Below are 19,053 nucleotides of genomic sequence, written 5' to 3'. Positions count from 1 at the left end.
GCGCGCATCTATCCAGGTGAGATCGGATGTAAATGATAAGAAACTTTTGCAGCTCCATGTATATATTGCACTTGAATTTAGCTGCCTTGAAAATAAGAAAATGGACAAAGGAGTAGGTCCGGTAAGGGCCGGTTTTGGCCTCAAATTTCAAGTTCATCTGCCGACAGATTTTGGACACTGTTTAAACACTTAAATGTCTATTTCAATTGATTCAATTATTTTTGGTGAAAGATTTTAACTGATTCACTCATTAAAAACGCTCCGATTCAAGCTTAAATATAAAAAATCTATCAAATATGCCAAAAACTGTCACTTTTCATATGGTTTTTGTCAAAAATCAAAGTGGCCGCATCCGTGTTCATCCACGACATTTAAATATGTTATGTATTATCATTAAACACAACTTTCATTTTAATATCAAGAATGAACACGAATGCGGCCACTTTCATTTAACTGTATTCCAACGCAGTTGTTTAACATCTCAACTGTCAACACCTTTGGGAATTTAGAGTTGTGCCAGTTCACATCGTAAATAACTTTTTTTTATTTTTGGCATATTTTTGTAGTCTTTGCGGTGTGTTTGAAAATTTTAAAATTGTTCCAGCGTTCGTTTAAATTGTATAAATCAAGATTTTGATAGAGTCTTAATTTGAATTGACATGATTCATTTTTCATCGTGCAATTACCGAAGAAGGATATCTGTTATCCGAAATATCTAACATATTGTTCGTTTTTTTGTGTTTTTGGTGATGTTGTATTCTTTTAGACTTGTTATATATATATATATATATATGTTCTTGGAAAGGGGTTTGAGAGGACAATTTTCGTTCGGTACTCCTCGGCAGATTAGAATGGAACATAAAGGCCGGTAGCGGACTCTGTCGAGTTTTATCAGGATGAGGTGCATCATTCGCAAATCCAGCATCATGTCGAGTTCTCTGATTTCGTAAGCACTTCCGCGATGCACAATCAACATTTTATTAAAATAAATATAAAGATGCTTGTTTTTTTCAATAGTTATAAGCAGTTGTGCTTTTCTTATAATTTTATTGATATGTATTGTTTTATTCTAGATGAGAGAAGTGCAAAGGAAATCATCATCTGTCTTGACATGCTAAAAGAGGAGATAAAGAACAGTAGCAAATATGTTGCTAGGTAAGAATCAGAAGTGTATATTTGATTTTAAAAATGCCAATATATATTTGATCAAATACATGATATTAAGCATGAAAAGAAGTTTTATATTAAAAAATATTAATTGATTCATCAGTAAATTTATGTTTTTATTCTTAATGTTGTTATCTTGATCCTTAAATAATGCTTTTACTTTTTGGTATTGTAGTTCGTATACTTATATTTTTGGATTAATTCTACTTAGTTGCTTATTAATATTTTTCTATATTTCAGGCCAGAGACCAGCATTTGGGTACTAAGAAAGGAGAATCTCTTATTGACTTGAAAGATGCTAACAGGACATTTTCAAATTTTTTTGATTGATCAATATTATGTACATGTCACAAGGCCGTAACTAGGCAAGTTATTTTAGTGAGGCCAAATAATTGAGCCGAGCGAAGCGAGGCGAAATTTTTTTTTTGGAGGGTATGAAATGAATGGTGCAAAACCCTGCATTCTAGGCATTTTTAGAAGGTTTGATAATGTTTTGAATTTGGACACTTTTTGTATAAATTTTTCATATTTTTAAGACTTTTACTAACACCAAATATTTAACAACTTTATTTAAATTTATATGTAAGATAATCATCCAAATATCCCTGATTTGAGTCTGCTGTCAGAACATAGAACAAACATCGATTCAGTAGAGTTTTTTCTATTGTTGATTCAGTCAAATCGTTTCAGAATCATAATTTGGTCTGCTGATATCCTTATCGCGATGAACATGGAGCATGGCAAGACCGCACAATCTCTCGCCACTGATGCATGCTCTTTTCCAAGTTTTCAGGCAGTCTGTGTTTCTAAGGGTAGCATATTATCATCAACACAATGATCTATGTCTTCTTCCAATTCCTTCTCCATCAGCAATTCGGTAGCAGCATCGGTAGTAACAGGGTGTTTTTTTTGCAAAAGGTAATTAAGCTTTCCTGTAAGCACCATCATACAGTTGCAGTTTCAAAAATATCAAACTCGCTTTTCTGCTGACAAAGAGTAGACAAACTAGGGATAGAATGAGATGAGATACATGTATATGATTCTATCTATAGAGTAAGTATATCTGATATGGGTACAGGGGAAATTGGAATGGAGTTTTTGACGTTTACATGTAGATCCGTAATTTCTAATTATTTCTGAAAATAGTTGGTGGTATTTTAGTTACAGAATCTATAAATTTAGGGGTTAGGGGTTGGGATGTTCGATTCCGTAACCCCGAATATAAACAAATGAAATTCCGTAGTCCCGAATAAGTAAAGACAAAATCCTGTGTTCTACCATTACTCAATAATATCAAATTGGAGTATGGGATATTCTTTCAATTTTTAAGGTTAAAGAAACATGGATAAAAATTAATCCATGCATGTTTCATATTATTTATATTTTATTTATCTGTAAAGAGAAAGATTAAAGTTCGTGGAATGAATACGCAGACAGGACTACCCCCTTGCGATGCCTAGTACTTGATTTGTCAAAAGTTGGTGAAACGGAGAAATGAATACGCAGACAGGACTGCCACCTTCCGAAGACCAGTACTTGATTTGTCAGTCTACTTATCGTTTTTGGATTGTACTAATGAAGTTATATGCAATACTCAGACTCTGTTCACAAAAAAAATTAGTTTAGAATTATTCCTTCTTTACCTTCAGTATCGCTTTTCCTTTCTCTGCAAGAGCCTGTTTTTAACTAAAGATCCATGATGATTATCGTTACTAAGTTAATGTTATCGAGAAACATAACCCGTTGAGATGCTGAGTTATATGCAGGAAGAATAGTTTATAAGGAATGATGACAAGTTATAGAAATCAAGGTTAAGACAGACCAACAAATGGCTAAAACCTATTATATTCATAAATATGTATAAAAAAAAATAATCAGTGTCGAAATTTTAGTGAGGCAATTGCCTCACTTGCCTCAAGGGTAGTTACGGCCTTGCATGATGTACGTTGATATGAATTTATGAGTTCATGTTTGATTGTGTTCAATGATTAACTGGAAATAAATGATAATATAAATGTTTCATATGTTGTAATTTTGATTTTAAAGCTAGAATTAGTATAATGAAAATTTCATTTTAAAAGTTCTAAACTGTTTAACGAATATTTGAAATATAGAAAAATGCAATAGTCGAATGACGTGAATTGAATTAAAGAAAAAAACTCATTGAGTTTGAAAAGGTATTGGTCACGATTAATTTGATATGGAAATGCCAGATTCTTAGTATGAAGCTTTGGCTTCTTTTTGTGAAAACCTGTTTTATTGAAAGCTATCATACGTTTTACAGTCTAGTCTTCCGGAATATTAGTTTATTTGGGGCATAATGAAGTAACTTTCTTCACGACCCTTTATGGTCTAAACATGTTTACATTCAAAACACTTCAAAGCTAAACATGTTTCCAGACAAAACACTTCACAGCTAAACATGTTTCCAGACAAAACACTTCAAAACTAAACATGTTTCCAGATACAACACTTCACAACTAAACATGTTTACAGCCTAAGCACTTTTTAGCTAAATATGTTTCTAGTCTAAACGCTTTACAGCTAAACATGTTTACAATCTAAGCACGTTATAGCTTGACACGTTTAGGCTGTAAGCACATTTTAAATACTGGTTCTCTGTAACCATTTCAACTCTTACATAGGGAGTGTGGCACGCATGGTCATGGATTTTCTTCAAACTTCACACATTTACTAGTTTTGATGAAACAAACAAAAAATGGCAAAATTTTGGTTGCTAAGCACATTGGTTGCCATAGCAACCGATGACCGGTTTTACCTCTTCTCAATATCTATGAATTTAAGCGCAAAAGGGCTATTTTCAACATCGTTTCTCATGATAAATGATTAAGAGAAAGAATGTTTTTTTATGATTTTATTAAATATATGCATTTTATTAATGTAATCAAATAACTGATATTTTCATATTCATTTTCAATCATAATCACATACACCCCCCTTTTTATGTGGTTTGCATTAGGTAAAAAATACCCTTTTGAGGTCATTTTTAAATGCTCACAAAAAAAATTTGCGGACACCTGAGTTAGAGTCAACCATCAATTCATAAAAACCAAAGTCTTATCTGATCAATGATGTGAAAAAGTCATGGGGAAGTATATCTCATTTTTTTGTTACCATGGATACAAAATGCCTAGTTTTCATTTTTTCAGAAAAAAAAAATTTTGAAAATTTTTGAAAAAAAAATGTTTTAAAACCTAATTCTGCAAGTCAGAAAAAATAAATAAATATCAAATTTGTAGAAATTATTGTAATCATCTAAATTTTAAACATATTCATAAATAATGGTATTATAGTTTTAACTGTGTTGCTATTGCAACAATTTGATAATGATACACAAGTTTCAAACAATTTTGAAAAAAGTTTCAGTTTCTTAAATTTGCACAAAAGTAGGAAAACTAAAACTTTTATTTAATTTCACTGTATACACACATGTGTATATATAAATGAGTATGCAAGAATATTATATCCATAATGGTGTAACCACTTGGAGGAAACAAACACAATTTCTCTAATCTGGTTAAAAGTGCTGATTGTGAACAAATTTCAGTATGTTTTCATCATCATGAAAAGTGTACAAGTAAAACAATTATTCTTTCTTAAAAAAAATTTAATACAATCATTCACAAAATTATATATATTCAATTGTGCAATATTTGCCATTGAATTCGTTGCCAGGGAACATGCAGTCCATTTTCAAAATTATTGATGAGTGCTGATTTTTGCAAATTCGTTTTAATGATCCTCGATACATATATATCAATGAAAATATACTTTTTTGTTTACATTATCCAGGCCTTCTTGTTTATGGGAATTATCAATAATATTCCAGGCATGATTAGTGATAGTGTTGCAATAGAAACAATAAATTACATGCATAAACTTGGAAAACACTTTAAAATAGAGTAAATCTCCCATACACAATCTCTCTTCTGTAAGTTTTTTAATTAAATGCAGTGTCAAAGGACAATGGTTTTTACAAGTTAGTTCCTTAAACTATAATTATTCAAATGCTGTAGTGAAGTTGAATTAAAAAAAGTCAGAAAGATCCTGCAATAGGGGTACTATGCTGGAATAAAGGCGGAATATTTGAAATATCACTGCTATGAAAATGGGGATCAATTAGACAAGGACAGAAGTTTCAACTGGTCAACTAGGGAGCCCATAAAAGAAGCAACGCAATGGTTCTTTAGCAAACTAATAGCGTAACCATCCAGGGTGGGTAAAGTCAGCCGTTGACCCGATGGTCCCTGCTATCCATCTGGCATATTTCTTGTTTGCCGTTCTGGAGGGGAGGAATTTTCGAGATTTTCCAAAAAGTTTCTTTTCCCTACATGGACCCAAGGAAACTCTATCAACGGGTGGCCTCGGGTCTTACGACGAGCAGCAGGGGGTATAACATCCAGACAAAGGAGTAGGTCCAGTAAGACTCCTTTTTGGCCCCAAAATATAGCAGTTTTACAAAATTGTTAAAATGTAAACTTTTAGTTATTAACTGGACAGTAAAATGCTTCTGCTATATAAATATGGACTGTTTTTGTCAATACAATGCACATATATCGGGTACCAGCACCATTAGGTCATGCTTAATTACTGAAATCTCCACAATTTTAGCATTTTAGTTAAATTATAGACGGTTTTCGTGTAAAACGAAATTGGCCGCATTCGTGTTCATCCTTGATATTGAAATGTAAGTTGTATTTTATGATAATACATTACATATATAAAGGTTGAGGATGAACACGGGTGCGGCCACTTTCATTTTTGACAAAACCCATCTAAAAAATGACATTTTTTCGGCATATTTGACAGATTTTTCATATTTTAGCCTGAATCAGTGCTTTTTTTATGACTAAATCAGTTAAAAATCTTTCACAGAAAAGAATTGATTCAAATAAAATAGACACTTAAGTGTTTAAAAAGTGGTCAAAATCTTTCGTCAGATGAACCTGAAATTTGAGGCCAAAATCGGTCCTTATCGGACTTACTCCTTTCAAATAAGGGGTGCCACTGACTGCCTCAAGAGAGGGCCCGCTACATACATGCTTCAGTGATTCCATATGTAAGCAACCAAATGTTTCCAAAGAAAAGAGGGGGTAGGCCCTCAGGGCCCCCTGGATCTGACTTAGGTAGCACTCTCTTAAGTTTAACATTAGTAATAGGTATTGAATTATTGAAATTTGAGAAAATCACGATTATCTTTATTTATTTTTAGCCGCAAATAAAAGATATTGACAATATAACTTTACACAGGGTAACGTTAAAAGAATTATAAACATGTACATATAATTTGATTTTCTCTGAAAGCCCATTACAGAAAGATGTTTCTCAAAATAAGTATACTGTCTTTCTTTTAACAAACAAAAATAAACTTTTACTATGAAACAGGACTCAATGTTTATAACATATTATACATGTCAATTTTTGTCTGTGACTTTCTGACCTACATTTTGACAGTTATCACGATCAGGAAAAATGACTTTATACCTAATTTTATGTAATAGGCTATCAAATTGCATTAAATTTATAGAACCATTGATTTATAAATAAAAAGAAAATATCAAATGATATTTAAACATAATAGTTAACGACTTTCGGGAACATTTAAACTAACACAAGGCTCTGCCTCTCTGGCATACTTCAAGTTAAATCCGCGAATATGTTTACTTTTACTTGATGAAAACGTTCAAAACTACCAAGATATTGTGCATAAAGGGGGTCAGGCATACCTCAAGTAGTCCACAAAATGTTTATTTGTGTGTTATGAAAATATTAAACTAACAAGATATCCTGCACAAGGCTCGGGCATGCCTTCAGTAGGACGTGGAAAAACTTATATTGGATTGATCAACTTACATGTATTTATGGCCTTCTTCACACATTGTGTGTGTTACTCTATATTTGTGATCAAACGTGTCAAATTATAACCGGTAATATACGACATAATTTACAACACAGTAAAATACAATATAATACTCAATATTATAAAAAGTTTAGATAACCCAATCATGCTCGTCACAGAACCATAAACTGTTTTCCCCAAGGTTTTTATCATTATTTGATAAAGACTTTACCATTTAATCTTACTGTTGGTTTTTTTAATAAATTTTAAGAAAATCCTATAAGATATACATACCATACCGTATTTGGAAGTACAACAAACAGGACACAGTCAACGTTGGTAAGGTCAAGTGTTTTACCCAAAAACAGATATTTTTCCTGTTTTTTTTTTTTTAATAATATACCGTGAATTAACACAGAAAGTTTCATTGGTTTGGTCATTGTCAACGTTAGAAAGTCACTTTTTGGGAATTGTTTTATAATTTTTCCTATATTTATATATTAAATGATAAAATTTTTATTATCTCAAGTTTAACATAAATCTTTTAAGAAAGAAAAAAGTTCTTAGAATTTTCATTTAGTCCTATCATTGTCAGTGTTGGTCAGGTCAAGTTTTATGAATATTTAAAAAAGTTTTCAAATATTTTTTCTTATACTTATGTTTTAAATGGTCTAAATTTATTACAATTCAAATTTGACATAAAACCTTTGAGAAATAAAACAGTTATTAGCATTTTTATTTTGGTCCAGTAATTAGTGTAACCCACCAAAGGGAGATAATTCGTATTGTGAGGAATACTGCACGATGACCATTTTTTAGAAATTAATTTCACATGTTTCTAGGTAGATTACCCATAACTTTTTTTGATTTTTGACTAAAACAAGAATGAAATTAATTGTTTTTGTGTTTCTTTATAATAGATGTAGCCGCATGGTTTCACAGCACTACACCAAATATTGTATTTTTCTCCAAAATCGGTACTTTCTCCGCTGTTACCATGGTTACCAACCAATATAAATATCGGTTGGCATTATTTTTCTGACTAGTCTAATAGGATCTACATATCAGCCAACTTTTAGAAAGATCGGTGACTATGCGTGCCGAAAAAGTTTAAGTGGTTACAGAGAATGAGTATTTAAAAATATTAAACATGTTTAGATTTAAAACATGTCAAAAATCGGTTTCACAAATATGTTTAGGAATGTGTTTAGGCTCTAAACACAATTTTTAGAGTGCATGCTTATATATATTTTTTACAGCTCTTACCAGACGAGCGTATTCATATTTACACCCCCTTTTCCCCCCCAAAAAATTACAAATTCCTGTCAACTTATTTTACATGAGTTTAAATAGATTAGTTGTTGGTGGTTGTGTTTAATTGTCCAGTGGCAAATATTTCATAAAATTGAAAGTCGGGTATGTAATATAGAAATAAGGAGATGTTGTATGATTACCAATGAGACATCGAGAGTTACAATGAAGTGTATGTAAGTAATTATAGACAGCCGTACGGCCTTGAACAATAAGAAAAACCCACGCCGTGTAGTTTGCGATAAAAGGGTCTAAGATGAAAAATATGAAAATTTCTTCAAGAAAAAACTATATGTGATCAATATCAGAACAGAGCACACTACGAGTGAGCTGACACAACTGAATTTTCTAATAGATGATTATAAATTTCCAATATGTCATCCAACATCTGGGTGCGGTATTTTCTCGCTGTGTTGAAGACTCATTTTACTGCAAAACATTTTTTTTTCATCATGTTCACGTTGTTGTTGTGGCTAATGGTCAAACTAGAATATGAAGTTTTGTTTCATTATACTTCAAAAACAAAATTGAAGTACCCATAACCCATGCAAGTCTGTATCACATAGTTTTGTAAAACAAAAATTATTTTCGTTACGGCAGAATTGAATTTTGTGTACACAAAATTGATTTTGATTACAAAAATTTCAAGTCGCATTAGGCACCTCGTAGATTCGTCCTTTTCTTCATCTTAAAACCTGCCTTTTAATTATATTGAAAGACGAACAACTTAATGCGTCAATACAAATATTTACCTTTATATAGAAATAAGATGATGTTGTGTGATGGAATAAGGCAACTAGAGTCGAAATGGCATAACTGTAAGCACTAAAGTCTTGTAGGCCACTCTAAGTCCTTTAACAACTAAATTATATATAATAGAAACTCATACATAAGTACGGAAGCGTATTAGCGCCACACATTTTTTTTTTTTATTTTTCTTCTTATGTTTGCGTTATAACGCAAACCTTTGCGTTATAACGCAAACATCTTTATTTCAGTTATTCATTAAGTTTTGTATATATGTCCGTCTGTCATTCATTTCGGATGTGATTTACTAGTAGATAAAAAAAGAAACATACATACAAGGCCAAATCATTATAATAAATATGCATAGGAATAATGGAATAATTGAAGTGCAATTATACATAAATTAAGACTGATTTGTGCATCAGAAAAGTATATAATTTAACAAGAAAATAGATATAGTTTATAGTCATATTAAAATTGAAAGATAAAAAATAATGTCATACAATTGTGAAACCTCCAAGTCAAATAGACAAAATGATCTTTCTGCTTTAAAATGAATTATTAATAAGGAAACATTTTTTTTAAAACTCAGAATATGATCAAGATTCTTTGATAGAAAGTCATTGAATTTTCATTTCAATATAATGAAGTATTTTTAAGATGCTTGGGTAGCAATTTGAATAGAGAGAACATAATTTTATTAATAAAACATCTTCATTCTATAAATTTATTGCCAAAGGGTAGCTTGTTTGAATGTAACCTACTTTACACAGTTCTCAAACGAGAGCTTACTTTGGAAGTATATTTATATTCGGTTATAGCTATATTAGCAGGGTTGATTTTTTTTCTTAGGTATAACCTCAATTTACTCAATTTTCTTTGTAATATATATACTAGTAGTAACTTGGATATCGTTTTTGGGGACCTTTATAGTTTGTTGTTTAGTGTGAGCCAATGCTCCGTGTTGGAGACCGTAATTCGGCCTATGATGGTTTACTTTTACGAATAGTGACTTAGATTGAGAGTTTTCTTATTGGCACTAATACCACATCTTCTTATATTATTCTGCTCATTATTAGTCATTGATATGATCTAATTATTCAAGCAGTTTACTTTGCAATTACTAGTACTACAAAGGTGATCAATTTTATTATATCCAGCCTCCTCCATTAAAAACTACTGTTTCCTTTGAATCTTAAATAAGAAATAAGATAAAACAAATGTTTGCGTTATAACGCAAAGGTTTGCGTTATATCGCAAATGTTTGCGTTATAACGCAAAGGTTTGCGTTATATCGCAAAGGTTTGCGTTATAACGCAAAGGTTTGCGTTATAACGCAAAGGTTTGCGTTATATCGCAAAGGTTTGCGTTACAACGCAAAAGGTTTGCGTTATAACGCAAACATAGGAAGAAAAATAAAAAAAATAAAAATGTGTGGCGCTAATACGCTTCCGTACATAAGAACATGCACATACACAATACGGAGGTGATTAACCATGTAAACTAGCTGAACAATCCTAACCCCGATATGGGATAGAGATGTAAAAGAATGTACTTTCACGGCCGATACTCGGCTAACCGAGAGATTGGTCGGTTAATCTATATTGAGTATGTGGCTATATGGGCGGTTGGTCTGTTAATCGGGTCGGTTAAACGTCTGTTAAGAGTACAGCGCAATTTAATGCAAAACTCTGTTAAATATACAGATTTTTTGGCATATTATAAGAATCAAATCAGAAAAAGAAAAGAAAAGTGTCTGACAAAATGATATCTATCATAGAACATTTTCCACCTGTAAAAACATATCATTGTCTGCGCCAGTTTCAGTAAAACTAAAAGGCGTCGCGCAAGTATGTGGTATTTATGCTTATACGCATAGCAATTTCTTGTAATAAAAGGCGAAACAAACAATTTTAGATATCATTTTAAGGACGCAAAATAGAACTTTGGTTCTAAAAAATAAATTGACATTATACTTTAGTAAATATTTCATAATTGTAATATAACGTGAGTAATTCCACGTTTTAGTGAATGTCAGGGGAATAAAGTCTGTTAATGGGTTGGACAATTAAGGTTGTGTCAGTTAAGAGTTATTTAGCCACGACAATAGTTTTGCTACCTTTATAATTTCCCTTTGAAAAAGTTAAGAATGAGATGTACTTGAGTAAAAAAAATGACAATACGGTGCAACAGTATCCTTCTAGTAAGAGCATTTTTATTTTGACTTTCTTTGCATTTTATTGAAAGGTGTGTCACTTCAATATAGCGTGATATGGATTGGTCGCTGGAATATGCAAGAATTTATATTATTTACGTTTTCAGTCAGCCTTAATTTTTTGTATCTGTTCAAAGTAGCACGTTCTAAAATCCGACTGAAAGTGTCTGTCTAATACAACACGGGTACATACAACGTGTTGTCGTTCTCATATGCACATGCCATTTGCCACTAGAAGTTAAACCCTAATTTGTCAGCATCATCCAATTGGTTCCTTTGTTCTATTACTTAATCATATGTTGTTTACAAATCATTCTAAAGAAGTAAATAGAAAGGAGCGAATGCAGCTACGTTTGGTTATTTTAAGTTTTAATTCATTTTATTCCGTTGAGTTCCTCTCTACCAAAGTTCAGGGGAGAACTGCAGTTGTGCGCTCGTAAAATTCTAGCATTTGTCACCAATTTGAGTACATCGCAAACCGTTACTGTTTCAATCAAGTTGAACCCTCCCTTGAAATTTTGTTTTGTTTGCACTTTACAATAGTTATTGAAGTATTAGATTCAGCGGTTGACAGGCGGCCAATGTTTATCGGACTACAGTCTCAAATACGATAAAGTGATCTACAGTAATAAAATTGCAAAGCATATAATTATATAGATATCGTTGTCTATGCTATTAATCTAAAAATAAGGAGATGTGGAATCAATGTCAAAACTGTTTTAACAATCATCTTCGAGGGTCTAAATAGTGAAAAGGGATGTTTAATGTCTGTATTTTTAAACAAATATATTTTTTCTCTATATTTTTTAGCAATGCATCACTCTCTACTGTCCTTATCTATTATTCTATATTCTGCGTCTCCATCCAGATTCTCGTGTATACCTAATTTTTTTTAGGGTTCTTATGTGCCAGATGCATGCATTCAAGAAACCCTCAATATATAAATACGGATTATAATAATTTACATACCCTAGTTCTTCCTTATAGAACATTTTCATACAAAAAAGCAAGATTCCCTGAACTGTAACATGAGCATTTGGGAGGACGGAAGATAGTCATTACTTAAGCTAGCGATAGTGATGTTGGGAAAATTACATAAAAGAAGGCGATTAGATAAACATCATCATGTCAACAACCCTTACAACTTAACTTAAGCAGATCACTGTGTGCATGATCTTTAACAGTAGTAAAGTGTTATTATAATGTCAAGGTCTTACAAATGATGATTGTAGTCAGTGTGCATGTACATGTTCTGGCTACCTGTTTCTTATGGTTATATTTGAACACACTTCTCTGTATCATCACGTTGAATTTTTAACATCATTTTTTTCTCCTCGGAAAAGTGAATGCATAAAAGTGAACCTAAATGAACCTCGTATGATTTCTGTACACCATGAACATTTCAGACGCGGAATTTATTCAAAATGTCCATAAACATATGACTTTTTACTTTCTGATTTGATTCGGGTTTTCTATTAACATTACTTAATTGCGCGACCATTTATTTATGTTAGCCTGGAAGGAAATATAACATTACTTTTAAAACATAAAATTTTAATTTTGATTCAAAATTCCATAAGCATATATGAATGAATTATATCACTCCATAAATGGAAACGTTAACTGTCCAATCATTTTCTCCCCATTGGTACAGCAGAAAAGGATGGACACGGTGTACTTTCTTCTGAGGCTAAGACTGCTTCCTCCCAGCAGTTGTCTACCTTAACAATTTTGCAATCATATCGGTGATCCACAATATGCTGTCCAAACCTGAAAACGATATTTAAAAATAACTGCGGACATGAATTAATATTTAAGATACTGCACCAAGGTAAAAGTCTGAAGTAGCATTTTAACTATATAAAAATTTCAAATAATTATAAATTAAACGAGATATGACAACACTTTTTAAATTAACCTTGAAGTGTTAAACTACCTTAAAAATAACAATCCATGTTAAAAGCGCCTCTTCTAATTTACGGTGTCCACGTATGCTAATGGACTTAATCATTTCATATTCATTTTACGACAAGTAGTTTCTGTTCATGCTATTTTTAAAAGCTACATTGTATAGCTTCTCTGCGGAACGAACTTTAAAATCCTTTTTAAAAACAGAAAACGCATGAGATAAAATTGAGAATGGAAATGGGGAATGTGTCAAAGAGACAACAACCCGACCATAGAAAAAACAACAGCAGAAGGTCACCAACAGGTCTTCAATGTAGCGAGAAATACCCGCACCGGGAGGTGAGATCTATTTTATCAATTATTGTAATGTAGAAATGCAAGACGAAAGACAAATTAAAAATTACACCAACAGTTTTGTAATATGAGCCTTTACAAAACACGTATCAAACTGCTAAGTATGTATACGATATACATGTACATGTATATGAACACTTACCCATAACAAGAAATCCCTCCTTTATAGCAATGACAGCTTTCACAATTCTCGATACGATCAAACTGATCCCCATCTTTGACGATCGCACCATTGTTAACACAGTCTACAAATAGAAGGAATTAAACATATTTATAAAAACTGGACGGAGATACCAAGATGAATCCAAACACTGGCAGTCATAGAAAAAACTGAAAAAGATGTGAACTATATATTATATAAAACTGAGAGCAGAATAAAAAAGGAAAAAACCAATTTTCCTCTTTTTTCACTCTAATTTCTGACAAGTGCAATTAGAGGCTAAATTTGGACCAGAACGTAATAAATTTATTCTATAACCCATGTATTTGAGAAAAAATCATGAAAAACAAAGACAATTCTGTTATATTAGACATTATTTGTTACATTTCAAAATAAATTTATACTGAATTCTACACTTAGCTGTCCATTTTTAGTCAACTCTCTGTAAAGGATGCAACATAGAATAAATTTATTCTAAATGCATGGTGCTTTATGTATATGATCATTTATAAAATAAATTTATTATATAGAGCCTTAATATCTATTATTAGTTCTAGAAAATCATAGAATACATTTATTCTACATTTAATGTGATTTATGATTATAATAATATATAAAATAAATTTATTTTGAAAGTAAAGTAATCTGTATGGTGAGGTTGAGACACAGAATAAAATTATTCTATGTTCAATGTGATTTTTGTCTTGTATAATAATATATAAAATAAATTTATTCTGAAAGTACAGTTATTATATTAAGGTGGAGACACAGAATAAACTTATTCTACATTCAATGTGGATTAAAAGTATTTTGATATATAAAATAAATTTATTTTGATAGTACAGTAATTATGTTAAGGTTGAGACACAGAATAAATTTATTCTGGTTATAAAAATATATAAAATTTGTTTAGGAAAAAATACACTGATCTGTATGATTTGTTTAGGCTACATAGAATAATTTTATTTTAAACCAGCGGTGTTTTTGATAATATTTGATATGTTCACATAATTTTACCTAGAAAATACATTTAGGTCAGAAAAAAATGTGTTCCTATATAATTTTCTATCTTTCATGTCTATTTACATGTAAGATTCATAAAAATGTATTTTATTTGAAGTTGCGATGTGACTGTTTATAAACCCAACTTAAGACAATGCATATATCTGCTATCAACAATGCAAAAGGACACTCCCTTGAAATATGAAAACATCAATTTCTTCAGCTGATTTTGTTATGTGGGACTGAATAGAAATACTGTGCAGCAATTTAAAAAAAAAATATCAATATATAAATGTAAAATAAACATATAAGAAATAGTAAAAGTTCAACAGGTTTTTCTTAAATTGAAAATGTATCTGTTTTTTAAAACATGTCTCTCTCTGTAGATGCACGTGCTAAAAATTGTCTTTTTTCTTGCTTCTGGATAGGCCTGATCTGAAAGAAATAACGACAAATTCAAAACAATTTCAAATATTTTTAGTAACCATACCAACATTTATAATCTTTGATAAAGAAATTGTCTGTCTTTCTTTTAATCTTACTTATGATGTCCATTTTGCTTATATAATATTATTCACTCTCTTTATTGTAATTAATAATAGTCTTCCTCTGTGTTGAAGTCCGTACTTTGACCTATAATGATTTACTCTTATAAATTGTGACTTGGATGGAGAGTTGTCTCATTGGCACCTATACCACATCTTCTTATATCTATTGCCTCTGGATACAGCAAGATAAAGATGGCTATGCTATGCACTTGAACAGTAATTATTGAATTTTAATTTATACAATATATGGATTAACTTACAGTAACTAATTAAACTTTTACAATTTAAAAGTCAACAATCTATCAAATTAAAACCTCATTATTACATACCTAATCTTCATCTTCAGAGACACTGAATAAGTCAGGACTGAATAACAATCTAGTCTTTTTTGCTGGTGTTTCATAACAGTTTTCTCACTCTACAAGAAATATTTGAAGTTTAAAATGCAGGAACACTTACTCTGTTATTGTTTTTCTTCAGGCATATTTCTTTTTTTTTTATCAGGATTGGCATGTATCATTCCCAACTTCCTGAATATGCATGTAATATTTGCCATTGGACATTCAGCCAGTCATGATCAATCAATCAATCAATCATAGAGTCTTAAAACAGATGAGTGGTTCATGCCTAGGAGACAGCGAACTGAATACACAAATAACAATTAAAATCAGGTTTCATTAAGTCTTAAACAAAACACAGGACTGGTGTTAACAATACTTTTATCTATCCCATTTAACATACCAGAAAACAAGTAAGACATGTTCCAAAAGGAACAGCAGCTTCCTCAGGTAAAAATGTGAGTAATGTACCCAACACATTCTCCCTTCAACAAAATATTCATTTTCCTCTCAAAACGTTTAAGATGCGCGTTCAGCACTCTGATACAAAAATATATTGAAATTTAGGTACATGTACTTTAGTCAACACTTTACACATTTTATTACCAAAATATGAGTGCAAATGTCTTGTCTTTGTCTTACTTATCATTGAAATCATATTGAAAGTCTTTAGTACAATTATCAGGTATACTTAACTTTATCAATGCACAACTACAATGTATGACACAACTAAAAATTGTCCAATGAACCATAAAAATGAAGTCGAAGTCAATTGAGACCTGTCAGACGGACATTTCCAGCTGACAATGATTCCATACATGATACACCCTATATAGTGGTCCTACTGCTTAAAGTATCTGGGAAATAGACCAAACCACAAACACTATACATTGGCCAATGAACCATGAAATTGAGGCCAAGGTCAGACGGAACCTGTCGGGTGGATATGTACACCTTACAATCATTTCAATAATCCATACACCAAATATAGATGACTTACTACAATGTAGTTATAGTATCTAGATACGGTCTTGCTTAAGTTACTTTATTTTTGATAACTGATCCATGGAATAAGGTCGAGGTCAGGTTAACCCTACATGTACCTAGCTGACGAACATGTAAATGTTGCTAGGAACCCATATACCAAACAAAGTTATCATATTACTCATAATAAGTGAGTTTTTCATTTAACAAAACAAAATGTATCAAGCAGTTACTGAACCATGAAAATGAGGTTGCCGGGACAATGACATATGACAGACGGAAATTTCGAAACATAAGGTATGAAGCATTTAGATTGTCTAACTTATAAAATATAATGCTTCAAACAAATAGTGTACACCACCGTCGCCGCCGTTGCTTGGTTGCAATACCTACCATGCCATGTCTCGCATACAGGCGAAAAAAAAAACCCAAATCACTGCACAACAGACATCATCGTTTCATATAAACCTCTGAAGAAAGAGATACCTTTCTGAAAAATTTTTTTTCCTGAAAGGACCCTTTAATTTGTATTCATGCTGGACTATATTTCTTCCAGAGTTTAATCGTTAATACACATGATATATATGCTACACTTTTACTATTTTATATAATATTTTTGAAAAATTTACTGTTGTTAAAGTGTGTACATTTCCCTCGAGATACAATGTATATTATTTACCATTTAAAATTCCTTGCCGTTAGAATTAATACATTGTTTTTAAAATTATTCGAAAATGCCTGCCCATAACAAGTATTAATTTGATGACCATTCGGGCATTCATTTGAGAAGAAAGATTCGACTGAGGTGTGTTTTTTCAGGGAGGTTCTTTTAGTTCGAAAAGGACATCTGTGGTCTACTAAAACAGTGCATAGTTATGAAAATTTGTCAACAGAAGGCATGAAAGGCTTATAATATCTATGTTAATATATAAATACATAAAATAAATACTTACAAACTTCTGTTGTCTATCCTGATATGTTCCTGGTGCCGTTTCAACCACGACAAATACAATACACAAACGGACATTGAATCGTCGCTCCTAATCTTTGAATAACATTCGAAACAGACCTTTCCTCCATGTACTAACTCGAATAATTCAGCGCCCCCTATCCACTACTTTTCTCGAGGAAATGGTTCATGGAGTGATCGAAGTGATCGTAATATAAAGACTGGATTATTCGGGTTATCTATGTACTGACAAATATATTAAGATAGAGTCAAATGCACACGCTGTGAATTTATTATGTAATTTCCGTCGTTTGTTTGTCATTATCTATCGTGCGAAAAATTACATTCGGATGTTTATAATTTATTAGGTTTATATGATCACGATGGCTACAGTATGTGGTCATTAAAATATGATATGGGTAATTAGCATATGATAACAAATCGTGTTTGAAGAAAGAATCGTAAGATTTTATATTACAATTATCTTTTTCGTTTAGTTCTTAAAATTAAAAATTATTTACGTTATTAAAAAAAATCGAAGTTTTGAATATACAAATATTTTTTTTTTGTATAGGAACATTTATTCCATAGAAAAACAAAAGAATTATGGGTATCGATCCGTGACACAAAATGAATATAAGCACATTATAAAACACGTACACAAAATAAGCAAAGGAACGCGCTTTAATTGCTCAAAGTCATATTAAACCTTCAACATGCAACAAAAAGGATCTCGCCACACTGCAAATGTAAGACGACCACTAGCAACAGCCAGAGCGAAATAGTTTGCAAAAACAATTTGAATAGACTTCGTAAGATGTTACACCACCATTTTGGGCACGCAAAAAAAGGAAAGAAGTACGTATTTAAAACAAAGTAGTTCTTACGTATTTAAATCAAACTTTATTATATGCAGAATAATTTTTTGTAAGTTATATCAAGGAGGTTATATTAGATAACCTCCTTGGTTATATAGATATCAAATGAAAGGGTAAGGACTGCTTATCCTTGTAGAACACACACATTTGACAGATGAATATAAATGATACAAATAGTTATGAACCAATTTTATAAAATTGAGGGCGTATATTGCCTGTTACTCAGATATGAAGTACCTAGTTTGGTGTATCCAAAGTTATAATATAATTAGTACTGTCTGATGTGTAAATAATGGTATACTTATCCCCCATATATATATATTTGCATGCTGTTTTTTTTTTTGTGTTGACGTCCGAAATACTGCACTGTAGACTTACAGTTAGGGTTTTTTTGCTTGTGAGAGAAACCTGTTTAACCCCGCCACATTATTTATGTATGTGCCTGTCCCAAGTCAGGAGCCTGTAATTCAGTGGTTGTCGTTTGTTTATGTGTTACATATTTTTCGTTCATTTTTTTACATAAATAAGGCCGTTAGTTTTCTCGTTTGAATTGTTTTACATTGTCTTATCGGGGCATATTATAGCTGACTGTGCGGTGTGGGCTTTGCTCATTGTTGAAGGCCGTACGGTGA

General features: G+C 31.6%; 2 protein-coding genes and 1 long non-coding RNA gene across 3 annotated transcripts in view; 1 reads left to right on the top strand and 2 right to left on the bottom strand.

Moving 5' to 3' along the window:
- Positions 1 to 3,151, top strand: part of LOC143079918 (uncharacterized) — a 29,142-nt gene extending 25,991 nt beyond the window's left edge. The window contains exons 3-4 of the mRNA XM_076255547.1: positions 1,074 to 1,155; positions 1,408 to 3,151. Coding sequence (XP_076111662.1) covers positions 1,074 to 1,155; positions 1,408 to 1,459 — 134 coding nt within the window. The 3' untranslated portion in view covers positions 1,460 to 3,151. The remainder of the gene's footprint in view (positions 1 to 1,073; positions 1,156 to 1,407) is intronic.
- Positions 3,152 to 12,843: 9,692 nt separating this feature from the next.
- The window catches only part of LOC143078208 (uncharacterized), a 38,136-nt gene continuing 31,926 nt past the window's right edge, over positions 12,844 to 19,053 (bottom strand). Inside the window, exons 2-3 of the mRNA XM_076253138.1 lie at positions 13,705 to 13,807; positions 12,844 to 13,070 (exon numbers count right to left, since the gene is read on the bottom strand). Of these exons, the coding sequence (XP_076109253.1) occupies positions 12,932 to 13,070; positions 13,705 to 13,807 (242 nt within the window). The 3' untranslated portion in view covers positions 12,844 to 12,931. The remainder of the gene's footprint in view (positions 13,071 to 13,704; positions 13,808 to 19,053) is intronic.
- LOC143079917 (uncharacterized) lies at positions 14,588 to 17,766 on the bottom strand. Its single transcript, XR_012979537.1, has 3 exons — positions 17,548 to 17,766; positions 15,602 to 15,690; positions 14,588 to 15,159 (listed from the first exon to the last, which is right to left on the bottom strand). It is a non-coding gene; the product is annotated as an uncharacterized LOC143079917 (long non-coding RNA).

Source organism: Mytilus galloprovincialis, chromosome 6 (assembly GCF_965363235.1).
Source record: "Mytilus galloprovincialis chromosome 6, xbMytGall1.hap1.1, whole genome shotgun sequence".
NCBI lineage: Eukaryota > Metazoa > Mollusca > Bivalvia > Mytilida > Mytilidae > Mytilus > Mytilus galloprovincialis.
This window is presented reverse-complemented; position numbering and strand designations above follow the sequence as displayed.